General features: G+C 36.9%; 1 protein-coding gene across 1 annotated transcript in view; it reads right to left on the reverse strand.

The window, feature by feature from the left end:
- Positions 1–393: 393 nt before the first annotated feature.
- The window catches only part of LOC149166405 (uncharacterized), a 45,439-nt gene continuing 25,885 nt past the window's right edge, over positions 394–19,947 (reverse strand). Inside the window, exons 4-5 of the mRNA XM_089430154.1 lie at positions 801–916; positions 394–656 (exon numbers count right to left, since the gene is read on the reverse strand). Coding sequence (XP_089286280.1) covers positions 394–656; positions 801–916 — 379 coding nt within the window. The remainder of the gene's footprint in view (positions 657–800; positions 917–19,947) is intronic.

Genomic DNA, 19,947 nt, shown 5'->3' on the forward strand with positions numbered 1-19,947 from the left:
CCATACTCTTTAAACTCCAAAAAGCTTCCTCTTGCTCCAAAATTTTTAGTTTTTTCTTTTGAAGTTCCTTTATACGACATCTCATATTGAAAGTGAGTAGATGAGTAGCCAGGACTCCAAAGATGCTGTCCAGTTCCATTTGTATTTCTCGGAGGGTTGTTCTATTCATTTGCCTTTTCTTAAATTGCCAATCCTTAACAACCTTTTTAATGAAAGCAAGTTTGTCCCTAAAGGTCAAAAACGGGGGCATATTCTCTGTTGATGACAGCTCTTTCCATGATCTTATTATAACATCATTAAACTCTGGTTCTTCCAAACATGATCTGTTAAATTTGAATGAATAACCTTTTCTAAAACCCTTTTCTCTCCAACTTAGAAGTATCAGTCTATGATCTAAAATATGAATACATTCCCAATTGTTGAGAAAGGCATGCCCAGGCTATCGATTATACTAACATGAAGGATAAATCTATCAAGTCTTTTGGCTATATAGGCCTCTTCGATCCTTCCATTGTCCCAAGTCGAAAGCATTTTGGGAGGGATTATATCAACCAGGTTCCTGTTTAGAAGCTCATATCTGATGCGGTCTGCAAGGGGATCCTTTTTCCTTCTGTTGCCCCATGTTTCATCTGAGTTTAAAGTGACATTTAAATCTCCTGCAATCATCAAAGATTCGATGTCAAAAATTTCTGAAGCAAATAATTTCTCCTAGAATGGCAATTTGTTTTTGTAAGGAGCGTAAATATTCAGTATGTTGATCGGACAGTCTTTCCCCCTGATTTGTGTCGAGATGAGAATACCCGCCAAGCACCTATATGCCTTTGCTCTGATCCAATCAAGATCCCATAAAACCGCCAGGCCCCCAGAAAGGCCATTTGCTTCCGAAGCGGTTATATGCCAAGTGGGAAACATTTTCCTGAAGTAGGAAATAGATACAGTAGTGTTATGCATGGTTTCTTGGATTAAAATGATTTTAGGCTGTACTGAATAGAAAAGATTCTTTAATGCCAAAAAATTTTGGTCTACCCCTAGACCTCTTACATTCATGGATATGATGAATGTCATTGAGTAGTCTTTTTGGCCATGCTTGCTCTAAGGGGCCTTTCTTCTGACATATCAATGATAGGGACATCTATAAGAGAAAGATTACGTACTCCTCTACCTGCACCATCGACCCTTCCCCTGAAATGTCTACTACCCCTGTTATTTTTCCTTCTCAGCGTAATGTTTTTTGCAGAATTTGGGCTTATTTGAGGAGAGGATTGTTTCCTCGATTTATGAATAGTGAGGGGTCTAAGTTCAAGTGATTTCTTGTTTAGAAGATAGTCCAAGTCGCTGCCAATTGAATTTGTGGGAGAAGAGACTGGGGAGTTTAAAGGAGTAGCTGTAACCATAGGTTCCTTTCCTTTTCCAAATGGAGTCCCTTTCTTCTTCAAAAGGGAAATGCTCATTGCGAGCCTATGTTCTATTCTAAGAAGACCCTGAAGCCTGTCAAAACTATCCCCCCACCTGCGGCCATCAAGCTAGAAAGTACTTACCTGACGAACCACATTGCAAACCTCCATGAATATGCTCTAGTTGGCAGATGGCACTTTCTAGAGATGGATGACACCAAGATGAGAAATTGGCTCGAACTGCAAAGGAAACCTCTGATTGGCTATATGCCCATTGTGTCTAGACTGTTAAAAGAATGGTATTGCTTTCATTTTCTGAGTGCTAACGACTTGGAAGCCATTCAAAATCGCCCATGGGTTTATGGAAGGAGTTTTCTTGTGCTATATAAGTGGTATATTGGTTATAACCCGTTGAAGAATACTCCTACCAATAACTTGATATGGGTTAAGCTTCCCGGACTTTCCCTGGAGTTGTGGTCAAAGGAAACCTTAGCAGAAATAAGAAATTCCATAGGAAGATGTGTATATGTTGATCCTAGATGCCTGGGGGAAAAAGACAAACATGTAGCCTGGATACTCATAGAAAAAGCCTACAGAGGAGGGTTCCCTGACCATATTGAGATATTTTGGAGGGATTTAAAAATAAATTAGAGGTTGGATTTTTGGGGAGTACCCTTCAGAGGCTCAGCATGCCATAAGATGGGACACCTAATCAAAAATTTCCCTCGACAACCTATCCTAAAGAATAGAAAGCATCATGGATTTTCACAATTTGCAGCAAACATATACAGGACGAAGTCTCCATCCCCGGGAGTGGTGAAGCTAACACCATCTAAAATCTTGTCTCCATCAGAATCTGGTGATCAACAAAAGGTTATTAATCTTGAAGTATTTCCTCATCAAACTCCACCTTCATTTAAAAATCCAAATCCTTTGGATATAGTTTCTCCATCAATGCCTCCCCTGGAACCTACCTCTGATAATGAAATTCCCCTCCCTCCTCCAGTCCCTCGGCCCTTCAAAGATTCTAATATGGAGGCCCATATTACCTTTAATTATGGAATTTCACCCCCACATGTAAATAGACTATTTTTCCTATGTATAATGTAAATAGACTTTATTACAATACCATGGATTACTAATACTATATGTTCAAAAACCATAACTTGTTGATATGACATTTTTTTTAATTAATCAATTTAATTAAAATATTATGAAAGACTACTATTAAAATATTCTATAATATTTCATGAAAGTTAAATTTATATCAGCCACTTTAAAATAAATGATAATTAAATTAAAATTCTAAAATCCCTATTCCAAAATACAAAAATCTATCGACATAATTACAATTACATGAGCATTTAAAGTTTTTTTATAATAATAAAATAACATACATCAAAATAATTAAATAAAATGTAATTGATTATCATAAAAAAATTAATAAAATGTGACATAAGTCTATACTTTTTTACTTTTATTTTGTTGGTTTGACTGCATGGATTAAAACATTGACTCTCATGGTTTACATAGTACTTCATAACAAGGTGATTGCCAACTGAGCTGCCCCTATGAACAAGTCTATAAAAATAAAATAAAAAAACTATTTTTTTTTTTGGAAATCTTTAGGTAATAATCACATCAAAATGAAAGTTCTTGATGTGATTATTACCGAAATATTTCCTAACATTCATAATATGGATAACAAGTGCCTGCAAAAAAAAACCTACTTTTTTGTTAGGTAAAAAAAAACAATATTGTACAAGTTCCTAATTATTTAGTGTAACAATATTTTACAAGTTCCTAATTATTTAGTGTAACAATATTTTACAAGTTCCTAATTATTTAGTGTAACTACGTATATTAATGTATTAAACCTAGTGTAGATTTATTTTGACTACACATTTGTTATTTGTCAAGAGAAACCAAATCCTTTTAGGTGAAAATTTCATTTTAGGATGCAAAACTTAAGGAAATGTTTGCACTTCAAGGGATTTGATTCCTCTTGATGCACAGATCCGAGGTTCGATCTATTCAAGTTTAGTTGTAAGTAGCATTATGATTTTTTTAGATAATCATCATCATGTTTGAGATTAACATGATCCTAAGAATTTTACATGATTATGAACTAGATTAATAACAAAGTGAGATTTTTCAGGGAAGAAGACAATGAATACAAGCAAAAATGAATGATTTGGATATTGAATCCTTCTCAATCTACTCAATAAGGATTAATGGCATTCTATTTTCTTCAATTCTTAGTATATTGCAAAATTTTAGGATAAAAACTATGCTTGTGTGTCAGAGAGAGAGAGAGATTAATATCATCATTTTAAATTTACATAATTTCCTCTAAAAACATAGAAAGTATTATTTAGAACTATATTTCAAGAATTATACGAGAAATGAGTTGAATGAAAATAAATAAACAATGTTGAATGATGAAAAATTTATATTGAAATCAATACATGTGTATATAAATCAATGCATTGATTTTACTGTACACGTCAATTTCTATTTCTATTTTGTTTTCTAATACATGGATTTCAGTTTACATGTCACTTTCTATTTTTTAGTTAGTATAAATATACATAACTATTGATTTATGTAGAAATTTAATGTGTAGATTCAAAATTGCACTAGATCACAAGACTTGAAGCTATTCTACTCATTTACTGAAAGAAAATCACAATAAAAATCACAAATCATTAACATGCATTAAGATTCAACACACATACACAAAGATTTATCTAGGGGAAAGCAACTGCTCAAAACCCCTTACTATTTGTATTACATTAAACAAGAATAGAGAAGAAATATAATGCTTTCTCAAGCCTGAGCAACCTTTGCATTAGTAAAATCTATCTCACTACCTCACAGACTGACTCAAGCTAATACTTAGCCAATTTCTCAGCCCGTCAAGCTCCTATTTTCTTGCGTTGTTCCCTTGGGAATTAGGCCCCTATTAATTAGGAAATTCATCAATTTCTATTGCGCAAATCCTTTAGGCCCATTTTTTACTGCATGCACCACCTGTACAACTTGGAATAGTTTACAACTCATAGTACATTGCCCTTGAACTCCAATCTCAACTAGGTAAATTGAATTCTCTACATGCAGGAGTTAATTTAGGATGATTAATCATTTTAATTGGAATATTATCCAGTGTGAAAAAAGTTACACACCCTTGATTGAACCTCCACTAGTTCTACTAATAGTGAGAACTAGTTACACTGATAATAACTCAAGTTAAATGGAATAAATTGCTACAAATTAGCAATCAATCATATAGAACTAAACTCAAGTGTCTCCAACTCGAATTTACTAAGTTAACTAAGTGACAAGACCCAGGTCACCTTAGTTAAATACCTCCAAGTATTTTACTGAAGTTAAAATTTGAATTTCTCCTGATTTAATCAAGGAAAAAATAAATTATGATTTTATTGATGCATTTTCAACACTCCCTCTCAGCAAGAAAGGGATTATCAGATACCCCAATCCTGCTTCTATGGAACTCGAATTTTCCTCTTGAAAAAGCCTTTATCAAAATATCTACCTCATGTTCCTCTGTCGAAATGTACTGCAACAACATAATTTACCTCTGCACATAATCTCGTAGATGGTGATATTGGATGTTGATATGCTTGGATCGATCATGAAATACTAGATTTTCAGAGAGTTTGATACAACTCTAATTGTTACAGTAAATCACTATAGGATCCATCTTCTTACCAAATAACCCAACAAAAATATTTCTCATCCAGATAACCTCACATGTTGCTTGACTTGCAGCCATGTATTATGCTTCCACTGAGTTGAGTGCCACACATCTCTGCTTCATGTTGTACCAAGAAACTGTTGCTGACCCAAAACTGAAAATCCCTCCTGAAGTGCTCCTCCTGTTTAATAGACTCCCGACCCAATCTGCATCTATGAAGTCTTGTAGCTTCACCCCCTCTATCTATTTGTACCAAAGACCAAACTGAGTAGTGCCTTTGAGGTATCTCAACACATGCTTTGCTTCTTTCCAATACAGTTTGGTTGGCTTAACCATGGCTTGACTAAGTTGGTTAACTGCATAACACATGTCCGGTCGTGTGTTTACCAAATACATGAGCGAACCCACAATCTGCTTGTAGATGGTAGCCTCCACTTCCTCACCTGAAGTGGCATCCGCTTTCCTCTAGTTACTTGCTAGAGGAATGTCCATGGGTTTTCTACTCTCCATGCAGAACTTCTTTAATATCTCGTTGGCATACTTTCCTTGAGAGACAAAAAGTTCCCCATCTCCTTTCCATACTTCAAAAACAAGAAATAATGCACGTGTCCCATGTCCTTCATCTCAAACTCTCTTGCAAGGTCCTCTTTGCAAGATCTGATAAATTTCTCATCACCAGTAAGGATCAAGTCATCGACATATAAAACAATAATCATTAATTTACCTTCTACTACAATGTGATAAAGTTTTGCATCTGCTTCAATTTTGGTGAATCCCAAACCGGTGAGATAGATATCGATCCTGGTATACCAAGCATGAGGTGCTTACTTGAATCCATACAATGCTCGCTTGAGTTTGCACACATGTGATTCTGTGTCAAAGGTCTCAAACCCCTCTGGATGCTCAATATACACCTCCTACTCAATAAATCCATTTAGGAATGATGTATTCACATCCATCTGGTGGATCTTCCACCTCATCTATGCTAAAAGTGCTAGAATTGACTTAATGGATGAGTACCTTGCTACTGGAGCAAAGGTCTCCTCATAGATAGTTCCCTCCATTTGAGAGAACCCCTTGGCCACAAAATATGGCCTTGTATTTCTCTATGCTCCCATTTGTTTCATGTTTTACCTTGTAAAGCCATCTCAAACCAACCACTGTTTTGTCTGTTGGTCTTAAGACCACTTCCTAAACACTTTTCCCGATAATGGAATCATATTCCTCTACCATAACATCAACCAATACTAGTTGTTGCACTACTTCCTCGAATGAGGATGGTTTTGTGTAAACTAGCTCACTCATCAGAGCCATGTACCCAATGTACTGATCTAGTGACCTCCTCTTCCCGCATAGTGATGTGGGTGGTCTCACATTCTCTCTGGCATACTGCAATAATTTTTCAACTTCCCTAGTTCACTTCATTCCTTCTCTGGATGTCTTTGCTTGGGTGGATGTATCCACTCTCATCCTCTATTTGTGGCCGCTCCACAACTTATTCAGGTTCTTCCTTTGGAGCTAAAAGATCATGATTAGGCTTCAACTGAAGATCCCTCTCAAGAGAACATGACATTGCCTTCTCCTCATCAAACCTCACATCCCATCTGACCACTGTCATATTGAGGGATGAGAAGAACACCCGATAGTTGTGAGGTGTATAAGGATACCCCAAAAATATGCCCAACTTTGCTATCAGCTCTAGCTTTTTCCTTGCTTCCTTGGAAGCGTGATAGTAAACTGATGATCCAAAGATCTTGAAGTGTGACATATCTTGTTTCTTCCCTAAAATAGCTTCTTCTGGTGTACTCATGCCAAGAATATTGTGGGGACAGATATTATACAAATAAATCGTTGTGTTTCATACCTCAACCCAAAAGTGTAGATGTAGGTTTTGGTCATGGAACATCACCCGTGTTTCTTCTATGATACTTATGTTCTTCTTCTCAGCCACCCCATTATATTGTGGGTTATGAGGTGTTGTCAACTCCCTCAAATGCCTTCCTGTGCACATAAATTTTTAAACTCATTCGACACATACTCACCACCGTTATCGCTCCTTAGAGCTTTCACTTTCATGCTAGTATCTTTCTCAACAAGTGCCTTAAATTCAACAAATTTGACTATCGAATGATAGTCAAAATGGATGATCGACTGGGGATGGAAGTACCTGCATATGAAGGTAATTTGAACGTTGATGAATTAATCAATTTAGTTAAATTCCATGGCCAAGTAATTTGATTATGAAGAAGTAGATGGGGCAAAGAAAGTGAAGTTTGGTGTCACAAGACTGAAAGCACATGTAGCTCTGTTGTAACAACCCCAATTAAAAATCCATGTAATAAAGTTAATAAAGGAAAAATAATAACCAAGGTAATGGAACACATCTTCCAAGTTGAATGCTGGTAAAAAACATAGTGATGGGGATCATTTGTGATTAATTAATGGCCATGGAAAATGACAAAGGCAAAGTGGCATTAATTGACATTTTATTTATGAAAATAATGGAAATTAGGAGAAAAGGAAGGTAAAAGTTCTCAAAATTGCATGAGGAGGAGAACTGAAGGAAAATAGAGGAAAATGAAGAGAATAGAGGACTCAATGATAAAAAGGCTTATGAGGATCAGTTCCCAGCCTTTTCCAGTTTAATCTTTAGTTAGTACATTTTTTTTTAAGCTTAGAGCTCTATTCTATTCTCTCTCTCTCATACTCTTTCACACTTAGGATTTTCTTGGAGCACTCTTGGAGTATCTTTGGCATACTTGGATTTGGAGGAAGAAGATATAGAAAGAGCAGAAATTGCAAGGGGGCAATGGGATCAACAACTACAATAGGTTTTCTTTGTAGGTATTAAGTTGCATGTATGATTTCCTTGCTAGCTTTGGCAAGCATGGCATATGCATGTGGTTGTTTGGTTATATTATGTCATTAGCATGGAGGATTGCTTGGATTGACATTTGTTTGCCTAGCCTTGCGATTTCTTGGATAACCATGGTGTTGTGGATTTCCCACTTGAATGTTTCTAATTGGTGCTCAAGTTCCTTATGGTTGTGGGTTGAGTTATTAGTTCTTGGAGCCTTGATTCGACAAACGCTCTGGAATCCTTGGAAAAACTTGGGTTGAGTTACTATTCCTAAAAGCCTTGGTTGGACAAACGCTCTAGAGCCCTTGGTGGGTTGAGTTACTAGTCCTGAAGCCTTGGTTGGAAAAACACTTTGGAGCCCTGCGACAACTTTGGTTTGAGTTACTAGTCCTGGATCTGGGTTGAAACAAATGCTTTAGAGCCCTAGACAACTTGGGTAGAGATTGATCTAGTGATGATTAGTGATGTCCGACTGTGAAGTGGAATCACTGGTTGAGGGTTGAGGTGGTTTGGCCTCTGGAAGCTCTAGTTTGGTTTTGGTTGGTTTATTCCATGAGATCCCACATTCATGCTTGGAACATGGCACAGAGGTGATTGGCTGAAAGAGATATTTGGCTCAGCCCAATCTATGGTCAGGTGGTACGGGGAAGTCCCTGACTTGGTTGGTTTTGCATATGTTAATAATATCTCTTTTCCTCTTGTATTGGATGAGTATTTATACTGCTTATTATGTTTTTGTAATGGTTGTTCTATTATGGTTATTATTTTGGTTATAAGCATGGTTTTATGACAGACTGTAGCTATGGATCTCATCATTTTTTGATTAGTAAATGAATGGTTAATGAATGTATGACCTAATAGATGATAATGCAGCTATTGTGAGAGGGCATCATACCTTCTTGATGATTTTTAGATAAGTATGAGACCCCTATGTTCATATATGTAATTATGACATGTAGACTACATGTTCACTATGTGTTTGACAAAATGCTTGTCATGGTTAGACCTTGTTAGGTCAATTTCTTGTCTAATTTTTGCATTAATGGATTTTTCCTTGTGTCATTCATCATTCTAGAAAGTTATATCAAGTTCTGGGCAGAGGTTTGGATCCTAGCCCTGAAAAAGTGGCTCAGATCTGGGGGTTGCCTGCATATAACTGGGTAATTTAGATTGCAGTTGTTGGGAGGTAGGGTTACCCATGTGATTGGAGGCTTACAGTGATTGGCTTGCCTTGTTATGCAAGCGACTCGAAGTCTGGGCCAGTAAAAAATCAATTTAGCTCAGGGTTTGGGCACCTGGAGTGGTTGCTTGGCTCCCAGGGGTCCTGCAGCTCCTCAAGAAGGTCAAAAAGATTTTAGCTTATCGATTTCACTTCCTTAGGTGTACCTAGCTAGTTGAGTCACCCCATAGTAACTCTCTGTCACATATTTACCTTGGTGGACCGATGAACTTGGGTAAGTATGGGAGGAGGGTGTTACAGAGTGGTATCAAAGCTCTTAGGTTCAACACTTGGATTGGATGGGCGAAATGTGTTTTTCATGCATGCATGTCAGTTGTATATGTATTTTTTTATCCATTTTAGTGTCTATATGTTTGTTATGCATGCATTGTTATGGTTATGGTTGTTGTGCATGAGGTCATGGTATGTAGTTGACATTCTTATGCATGATGTCGGCATATAACAATGTAAACTTTGAAATGGAACTATAAACTCAAAACGAGAACTCTAGCCAAAAAACCCAAAAAAACATGAAAAACAGTGCTAAAAACGAAAAGTGTTGATGCTGGAATAACGCATTTTTTTTTTCTAGGGTAAATTTTCAACATGTTTTAAAAATGGCAGTGAAAACCAATTTTTTGTTCAAAAATTGTGCAAAAACACCCTCAAAACCAAAAGTGTTGATGTTGGAATAACATTTTTTTTTAACATGTTTTGAAAATAATAGTGAACACCAGACATTTGTGCAAAAAACACCCTCAAAACGAAAAGTGTGTTGAAAAGTGGGCAACAAGAAATGCTAAATTTAGAATGTGCTAAAAATAGAATGTCTAAAAATAGCATGTCTACAAATAGCAGTTTGGCCAGTGAGGTCATTGGCCACCTTGGGTGAGAGATGAAACTGCTAAAAATAGAAAGTTCTAAAAATAACATTTTTGGGTCCCTTCCTATTTATAGTAGTCCCTAGTCTATCTATAGGAAGTAAAATCCAATTTGGTCTTAACAACAATTTAAAATATTAACTGATTAATATCCATGAGTTAATTAGTTGGAAAAATTAAACTTGAAGTCTTTGTGAGAACATGCAAATTAGTTGTCCCACTGATTGAGGAATTTATCCTTTATTCTCTCCACTGATTGAGGAATTAAGTAAGACTTCTATAATTAGAGAATTAGTTGACCTAGTTCTAACTAGTCAAGTCTAGTTAGATTATTTTAACAAGTTGTTAAAATAATAAAATATAGTTTGTTAATGCTTGCATGCATGTGACAACTATTATTTTATATCACTGAGGATTCACTCATGGATAACTGTTGTATGTCAATTCTGTCAGAGACGCAGTTGAGATCAGATGAGGGACAATGTACTATTAGATTCTTGGATCTTCCCATGGAATATTCCTTACATGTAGGAGGAACTACTGTCCTCAAGGATTGCGTAGTTGGACCTATGGTTGATAGCAGGTATGATTTGGTGCCAATGCTCACATGTTATGAATTGGACCCCAATCAAAATTGCGCAAGGAAACAGGGGATTGGACGACTTGAGGCCTACATATTGAGGCATAGTGAGTCTATGATCTTCATCTTTTGATTGCAAAGAGTACATGATAGCTCTTGAGCTGATATTTTTGGTAACCAGAAGAGGATTTCCACTTGATTGATAATACAGTGTTGGGGGTTTTATGCTAGTGCTTTCCCCAGTGATATATATGTGTTATGTGTGATTATTTCTCGATCAGTTATATGTGTTTATGGTTGTTTTTTCTCATGAAATCGATTTTTCTTCTGCTTAATGTTTTGTAGAAGTAGATCACGTGTTTTGCTTTAGTACATTGCATTACCAGTTTGATCTATAGGTGAAATTTCTACATGGTATCAGAGCACAATTAATCAAGCAAGAGAAAGAAAGTTGAATTTTATTATTCGGGATATAGATATCTAGTTCTCATCACAGTTCAGATTTCATCCAGATGGCCTTCACTGGGTTGAGGCTTGAGTATGCCCTTGATGGCAGCTCAAACTACATAGCTTGGAAGGATCGCATGGAGGTAGTATTGGATGATAATGGCATTAAGGACTTCATTGATTAAGATGTCCCCAAGCCTACTGATGCTACTCAGGGTGCAGACTAGAAGAAGAATGTGGCTAGAGCTAGGAGAAGCATCCTAGAGGGAGTTCGAGATCACATAGTCTCGAGCCTCCATGGGAAGGAGACTTTGTTTGCAATGTGGAAAACATTGAAAGATTTATATCAAAATAGCAGTGATCAGAGGAAGTTGGCATTGAGGGACAAGCTTCGAAAGATTAAGTGTGAGAAGGGCGATATGATCACTACATTCCTGAACAAGCTCACCAACTGCAGAGATGAGCTTGCAAGCATAGGCGTCACTACCGTTGATGATGATATGGTGAGTCTAACACTCCTTGGCCTTCCTAAGAGCTGGCATAGCTACCAGGACTCAGTGAATGGAAGGGACAAACTGCCAGATTGGCAACGACTGTGGTCGGATTTGATGCAGGAGAAGATTAGATGGAACACCAGAGATGGAGCTTCTTCATCAAAGAATGATGATGAAGAGAACTTGGCTTTAGCATCTAAAGCTAAGAAAGGGAAAGAGAAGGCATCCCAATCCAAGTCTTCTCAAGGAGGGAAGAATTTTGACAATTCGAAGGTGAGATGCTTTCATTATCATGAGTTGGGTCACTATGCTACTAGTTGCCCAAAGAGGAAGAAGTCCAAGAAAGGTTCCTCCAAGGAATCTGATGGGGATGCTCTAGCTTCACAATTTGAGATGGATTTCTCACTTATTGCATGCATGGTTTCATCCAACATGGGATGTGTTTAGTACTTGGACAGTGGAGCTTCTTTCCACATGTCAAGTGCCAAGACTATTTTCAGCACTTTGGAGGAGAAGGATCTCTAGATACGGATCGAGATGGGCGATGACGGAAAGTACTGTGTCTCAGGTGAAGGTACGGTTTTGTTTTAGAGGGAGCATGGTTCTCCCCTCTCTCTTTCTAATGTTATGTATGTACCAAGGTTGAAAAATAATCTTGTGTCCATTGCTTTGCTTAAGGATAAAGGCTATGATGTAGTCTTTAGTTTGGGAAAGGTTTTCCTAAGGCATATAGGCACTGGACAGACCAAATAGATAGGGATTCGAGTGAAGAATCTCTATAAGTTACAGGTAGAAGACTGTGCTACTTTGAGTTCCAAAGTAGAGGTGATGCATGGCCAAGATATTGGTGAGTTATGGCATAGGAGACTAGGCCACTTGCATCATGGGGCCTTGAAGATCATGCAGCAAATTTCTACCAGATTACCCAAGTGCAAGCTGGAGAAAGTGAGCACATGCAAAGGTTGCACTTTGGGTAAGTATGCAAAATCTTCTTTTCATGATCAGGATGGTAGAGTAGGAGCAGTTCTGGAGCGAGTTCATTCAGATGTATGCGGGCCCTTCTCTACAGCCTCCATCGAAAAGCAAAGGTATTATGTTATTTTTGTTGATGATTTTTCTCGTAGATGTTGGATCTACTTCATGCAAAAGAAGGATCAAACCTTCTTGAAGTTTTGTGAGTTCAAAGCTTTGGCAGAGAAAGAATCAGGGATGAAAGTAAAGGCCTTGCGAAGTGATAACGGTGGAGAGTATATTTCCCAGTAGTTTAAGGACTTCTATGCTTTAGAAGGAATTAAAAGGGAACTCACGACACTTCATAACCCACAACAAAATGGGGTGGCTAAAAGGAGGAACAGATCTATTGTGGGCGCGGCTCAATCGATGTTGCATGACCAAGGCCTACCACTTCATCTGTGGGCTGAGGCATGCAATACAACATTATATCTTCAAAACAAAAGTCCTCATCATATTTTGGGGATGAAGACACCTATGGAGGATTTTTTGGGGAAGAGACCAAATGTGAGTCACTTCCGCATCTTTGGATCACCAGTCTTCTGTCATGTGACCAAAGATGCTCGGAAGAAGCTAGACCCAACAGCTGAGTTGGGAATACTTGTGGGGTACATGGATACACCTCACAACTATTGTGTGTTTCTGCCTGCCAGTCAGAGGACTGTAGTGCGCAGGGATTTGAAGTTCGATGAGTAGTGAGTCATGCGAGTATCACTTGAGAGGGAGCTCAAGTTACATGGTGGTGATGAGGAACTATTAGTTCCTAAGGAGGAGGAGCCTCCTAATGATGCGGAGCAGCCGCATGCAGAGATTCCAGTTATGGAGATCACCACTACTGGAGAGTCTTCCAGAGAGGGGCAGAAACACTCTTGGGAAGCTGACAAATTGATGCAGGATGCGAGAGAGAATGTGGGGCAGCCATCCTCTTAGCACAGACATAGGATATCTCTTGATAGATACACTGGCTACATGGCCCTGGTTGGGGAATGTGTAGCGACCGAACCTTCTTCTGAGGAGGAGGCAGTGCAACAGCCAGTTTGGGTGGATGTGATGGTAGAGGAGTATGATACTATCATGCGGAACAGTGTATGGGATGTTGTTCCTAGACCGGGGGGCATGTCAGTGGTTACTTCTCGATGGCTTTACAAGGTAAAGCAAACAATTGATGGTAGTATTGAGAAACACAAGGCAAGGTTTGTTGCCTGTGGTTTCTCATAGGTTGAGGGGATTGACTATGATGAGACCTTTGCTCCTGTTGCAAGGTACTCATCGATTAGATCGATTCTAGCACTATCAGCATAGATGGGTTGGCAGATCCATTAGATGGATGTGAAGACAACATTCCTCAATGGGGAGATTGAGGAAGAGGTATACATAGAGCAGCCAGAGGGATTCGAGACCTTCGATCGCGGGTCACATGTGTGTTGGCTCAAGTGAGCACTGTATGGGCTAAAGCAAGTACCTCGTGCTTGGTATACTAGGATCAACATCTATTTCACCAGGTTGGGCTTCACCAAGAGTGAAGCGGATGCGAACCTCTACCACATCATGGTAGAAGGTAAGCTATTGATTATTGTACTTTATGTTGATGATCTGATTTTGACAGGTGATGATCAGTTGATCAAGTCTTGCAAGGAGGATCTTGCAAGAGAGTTTGAGATGAATGACATGGGCCTCATGCACTACTTTCTAGGCATGGAGGTGTGGCAGAGAGATGGGGAAGTATTTGTGTCTCAGGGCAAGTATGCCAATGAGATACTGAGGCGCTTCCACATGGAGATGTGCAAGCCCATGGAGACTCCTCTAGCAGGTAACTGGAGGAAGGAGGGTGCTACTTCAAGTGAGGTAGTAGCTGCTACTGTTTATAGGCAACTTGTGGGTTCACTCATGTATTTGGTGAACACACGACCAAATTTGTGCTTTGCAGTGAACCAATTGAGTCAAGCTATGGTTCAGCCAACAAATTTATTTTGGAAGGCGGCAAAGCATGTGCTGAGATATCTCAGAGGCACCACACAGTATGGATTATGGTACAGGCGGATAGAGGGAGTGAAGCTCCAAGGCTTCATGAATGCAAATTGGGCAGGTAGTCCATCAGACAGGAAGAGCACTTCTGGAGGAATCTTCAACCTTGGGTTAGCTGCAGTTTCTTGGTATAGCAGGAAATAAAGATCATTTGCACTTAGCACAGTGGAGGCAGAGTACATGGCAGCTAGTCAGGCTGCATGTGAGGCCATCTGGATGTGGAAGATTCTAGTGGGATTGTTTGGTCAGATGATGGATCCTACAGTGATATATTGTGATAATCAGAGTTACATTAAACTCTCTGAGAATCCAGTGTTTCATGACAGGTCCAAGCATATAGATATCCGCTATCATCATCTACAGGATTGTGTGCTCAAGAGGATCATGATGTTGCACTACATTTCGACCGAGGAACAGGATCCAGATATTTTGACAAAGGCATTTTCAAAAGGCAAGTTTGAGTTCCACAGAGACAGGATCGGGGTTGCTGATAATCCCTTTCTTGTTGAGAGGGAGTGTTGAAAAGTGGGCAATAAGAAATGCTAAATTTAGAATGTGCTAAAAATATAATGTCAAAAAATAGCATGTCTAAAAATAGCAGTTTGGCCAGTGAGGTCATTGACCACCTTGGGTGAGAGGTGAAACTGCTAAAAATAGAAAGTTCTAAAAATAGCATTTCTGGGTCCCTTCCTATTTATAGCAGTCCCTGGTCTATCTATAGGAAGTAAAATCGAATTTGGTCTTAACAACAGTTTAAAATATTAATTGATTAATCTCCATGAGCTAATTAGTTGGAAAAATTAAATTTGAAGTCTTTGTGAGAAAATGCACATTGGTTGTCCCACTGATTGAGGAATTTATCCTTTATTCTCTCCATTGATTGAGGAATTAAGTATGAGTTCTATAATGAGAGAATCAGTTGACTTAGTTTTAACTAGTCAAGTCCAGTTAGATTATTTTAACAAGTTGTTAAAATAATAAAATATAGTTTGTTAATGCTTGCATGCATGTGACAACTATTATTTTAGATAACTGAGGATTCACTCATGGACAACTGTTGCATGTCAGTTCTGTCAGAGACCTAGTTGAGATTAGATGAGGGACAATGTACTATCAGATGCTTGGATCTTCCCATGGAATATTCCTTGCATGCAGGAGGAACTACTGTCCTCAAGGATTGCGTAGTTGGACCTATGGTTGATAGCAGGTATGATTTGGGGTCAATGCTCACATGTTATGAATTGGACCCCAATCAAAATTGCGCAAGGAAATAGGGGATTGGAAGACTTGAGGCCTACATATTAAGGCATAGTGAGTCTATGATCTTCATCTTTTGATTGCAGAGAGTACAGGATAGCTATTGAGCTGATATTTTTTGTAACCAGAAGAGGATTTCCACTTGATTGATAATACAGTGTTGGGGGTTTTATGCTACTGCTTTCCCTAGTGATATATTTGTGTTATGTGTGATTATTTCTCTTGATCAGTTATATGTGTTTATGGTTGATGTTACTCATGAAATCGATTTTGCTTCTGCTGAATGTTTTGTAGAAGTAGATCATGTGTTTTGCTTTAGTACATTGCATTACCAATTTGATCTACAGGTGAAATTTCTACAAAGTGTTGATTCTGGAATAACACTCTTTTTTTTTTTAGGGTAAATTTTCAACATGTTTTAAAAATGGCAGTGAACACCCTCAAAAAACAAAACAAAAAATAACAAAACTTTAATAAAAATATCTATTAAAAAAATCAAATATACAAAAAAGACAAAAAAAAATTAAACATAAAAAAAATAAATTAAAAAACTAATATATATATATATATATATATATATATATATATAAAGAAATAAATAATAAGAAAAACATATTTTCAAAAAAATGTTATTGTTTTTTAATTTCCTAAACAATAAAAATTTGGAAAATATATATATATGAGATAAGTAAAAATATATATTTTTAAAAAACATTAAAAAAAAATAAAAAAAACTAGATTAAAAATAAATAAAAAATTAACAACAACAAAAAAAACTACTAAAATTAAGATTTACATTTAAAAAAAAACCCAACAAAAACAAAAATATACTAAAATAAAAAGAAAAAAAACAAAAACAAAAAACAATTAAAATTTAAAAAAATATACATAATTTCAAATTTCAAATTAAAAGAAAAATAAAAACAAATAAAAAAATATATATATTTTTCTTAAAAAAAAAAAAAACATTTAAAATTTTTTTGTAACTATATATTTCGAGTATATATATATATATATATATATATTTTTAAAATTTAAAAAAGCTATATATATTTAAAAATATTTAAAAATAATTTTTTTTAAATATATAAAAAATATTTAAAAATATATATTTTTATTTTAAAAAAGAAACAAAGTAATTGGTTGCCGCCGCCCGACCGCCTATGGGGTCACGGCCCTGGGCGGTGAAGCTGAATGCAGCTCTGCCCCCCAGGGCGCGCCCCCACAGGAGGTCGGGCGACGGCTAGCCAATTCCAGTAGCTCCACCACCCAGGGCTGCGCCCCCATGAGCGACCAAGCGGGGCAAATTGATTCCTTTGTTTCTTTTTTTTAAATAAAAATATTAAAAAAAAAGAATTTAATGTATTTAAAAAAAATTAAATGTTTTTTATATATATATATATATATGTATGGAAAAGATATGTGTTTTTTTTTAATATTTTTTATTTATTAAAAAGGTAAGTTTTAATTTTAATTTTTATTTTTATTTTTCGATAATATATATATATATATGTTTTTTTTTTTTAAATCCTAAATATATGTTTCTTTTTAAATTTAAATGTTTTTTATTTTTTTTTTTCCAGTGGAAAAATCTGTAACCTTTTATTAAAAAATTAAAAGTTACAATTGCAGATGCATTAAGCATTTCCATAAGCTGCCACAAGGGCTCGAGTGCTTTCGCACCCCTCGTAACGTTAGAGGACTAACGTGCACAAAGAATAAGAAAAGAGAAAGAGAGGAGAGAGAAAGAAAGGGCAAAAAAAAACTGAATTCCGGCTGTAAGTAAAACTCACGCTTCAAGTTTTTCTCCACTTCTTCTTTTCAACCTTGCGCCACTCTCCTTGAGTGGGCTCGATCGAAGCAATGACTAACTGTGTTTCTGCATTCTGTGGGCCTGTTTCTTTGTCTGAGTCTATATTATTTAAAATTTAAAATGTTTTTTGTATATATATATATATATATATATATATATATATATAATTTTAATTGTTTTTTGGTTTTATATTTTATTTTATTTTAATCTAGTTTGTTTTTATTTTTAGTTTTTTAATGCTTTTTAAAATTTTTCTATTTTAAGTTACTTAATTTTATAGTTTTCTTGTTATTATTATTATTTTTTTCCAAATTTTTTTATGGTTTACGAGATAATTTATTTTTTTACATTTTCATGTTTATTTTTGTCTATATATATATATATATATTTTTTTTTTTTTTTTTGTCAAAATTTTTTTGACATAAAAATTTTTAATGTGTAAAAAATGTAACATTTAAAAAAATATCCACAGCTAATACATTAAAAAATTTAAAGTGTCAAAAATAAGCTCTCTAAAAAAAAAGGTTGATGTTGCATCAACACATTTCAAAATCAGCATGAAAATCACTAACATTTAAAATAAATAAATAAAATATATAATATAATATATATATATATATATATATATATATATATTTGATACATAAGAAAATTTAAAGTTTCAAAAATATGCTTCGAAAAAAAAGGGTGTATTCTGCATTGCTAGTTTTCAAAATCGGGTCACTTTTTTTTCTACCTCTATGAAATGGGTAATCGTATCAGTTCCCATTTCAAAGTTTACATTGTTATATTGATATGATTATGTATATACATATGTATCATACTAATCTAGATTGATCTTGCATACTAGATAGCCTCCCTGAACTTAACTGAGGTATGTCAATTATGTTGTATTTGGTTTATTTGACACAGTATGGTTTCAGGAAGTAGAGGATTAAAGATTACAAGAAAAATGGTGGACTATAGTTCACATGATTCTTCATATAGATTAGATGAGAAGCATGGTGATGAGTACTCCCCTCACATAGCAGACACGTTGAGGAGTTTGAAAACAAAGGTTAGTAGTTGTAAGGTAGATAATGATATGATCATTCAATCACAGGAAAGACTTGCTTGGGCATAGGAGAAACAAGTAAAGGGGAGCAATAGATGCCAGGCCTGAGATCTCGACCGACCTGGTATGATCAATTGTTCCATTGGCTCTTGCTCGAAACACCTACTCATGTCATTTCGACCAGTGATTCCAGTCATTCATGAGAGATTTCCTTGCCCCCCGGAGGGACAAGCGGCTTCGCACCTTGCTCAGGTCTTGCCTTGTAGGGTGGCCTTCAAGGGGGAGCAAGCGAAGGCCGACCAAATTTGAAGGGACGTAGTCGCTTGTCCGCACCGGGCAAGGGGGAGAAAGCTCAGGTTGTATGGCGGCCCAGCATCCCATCCTTTTTCTTATCAGTAAGGCCCGACGCGCTTTGATCAATCGATGGCGTTGGTCGAGAGTTCGACAGGCTCACGATGGCGGCCTTAGCAGTCGAGCCGATGGCGGCCTTGCCCTATATTATTTAGGGGCGAGTGTGCTTACGCACCCTGTCGGTCCTCACCCTGCCGGACCTTATGGTCGAGCGGCCTTACGGCTCCTTGTTATGGTGGTAGTTATATATGAGCATGTGGTAGTTTAGGTTCAGTCAGTTTCGTGTCTCCTTGACTATAAGGTAAGACCCCAATGACCCCAAACAGATATTGCTGCTCTGCGAAGGCAGAATGACATATCTCGAATGACGTAATTACGTATATAATGAGAGTGATTTCCTAGCTAGGCAGCCTTGAGCAATATATAAACCCCCCAAAGAAAGAAAAGAGAGATAGATCGAGTAAGTGAATCGGTCTACATTGAATTATATATGTCATTATGCATCAAAACCTCCGCCCACGGTAAAAGGGCCAATCTCGTAGGGAGAAAGTCCTAAACCGCCGCGGGAAAAGTAAAGTGCCTTGGTTAGTTCAAACGACGCCCAAAGTACTTCTACGCGAGGTATGTAGTTATCCTTCAGAGTTTGTCAGACTTGTAGGGAAAATGACCGCTTAGGATTAGTCATGGACAAGAGGATAGGACTAATGGAGCATATGGTAGAAGGTCTCATGGTGGGAACAATTTGGATAGAGATGACATGGTCAGAGATGGAAGATTCTTGGATACACTTGATAGGGGAGGCAGTGGACATGGGATTTACTCTAGTTCTAGTTTAGACATCAT

Source organism: Pinus tabuliformis, chromosome 5_1 (genome assembly GCF_031772625.1).
Source record: "Pinus tabuliformis cultivar Carrire ecotype Pingquan chromosome 5_1, CPIR1, whole genome shotgun sequence".
NCBI classification, from domain to species: domain Eukaryota; kingdom Viridiplantae; phylum Streptophyta; class Pinopsida; order Pinales; family Pinaceae; genus Pinus; species Pinus tabuliformis.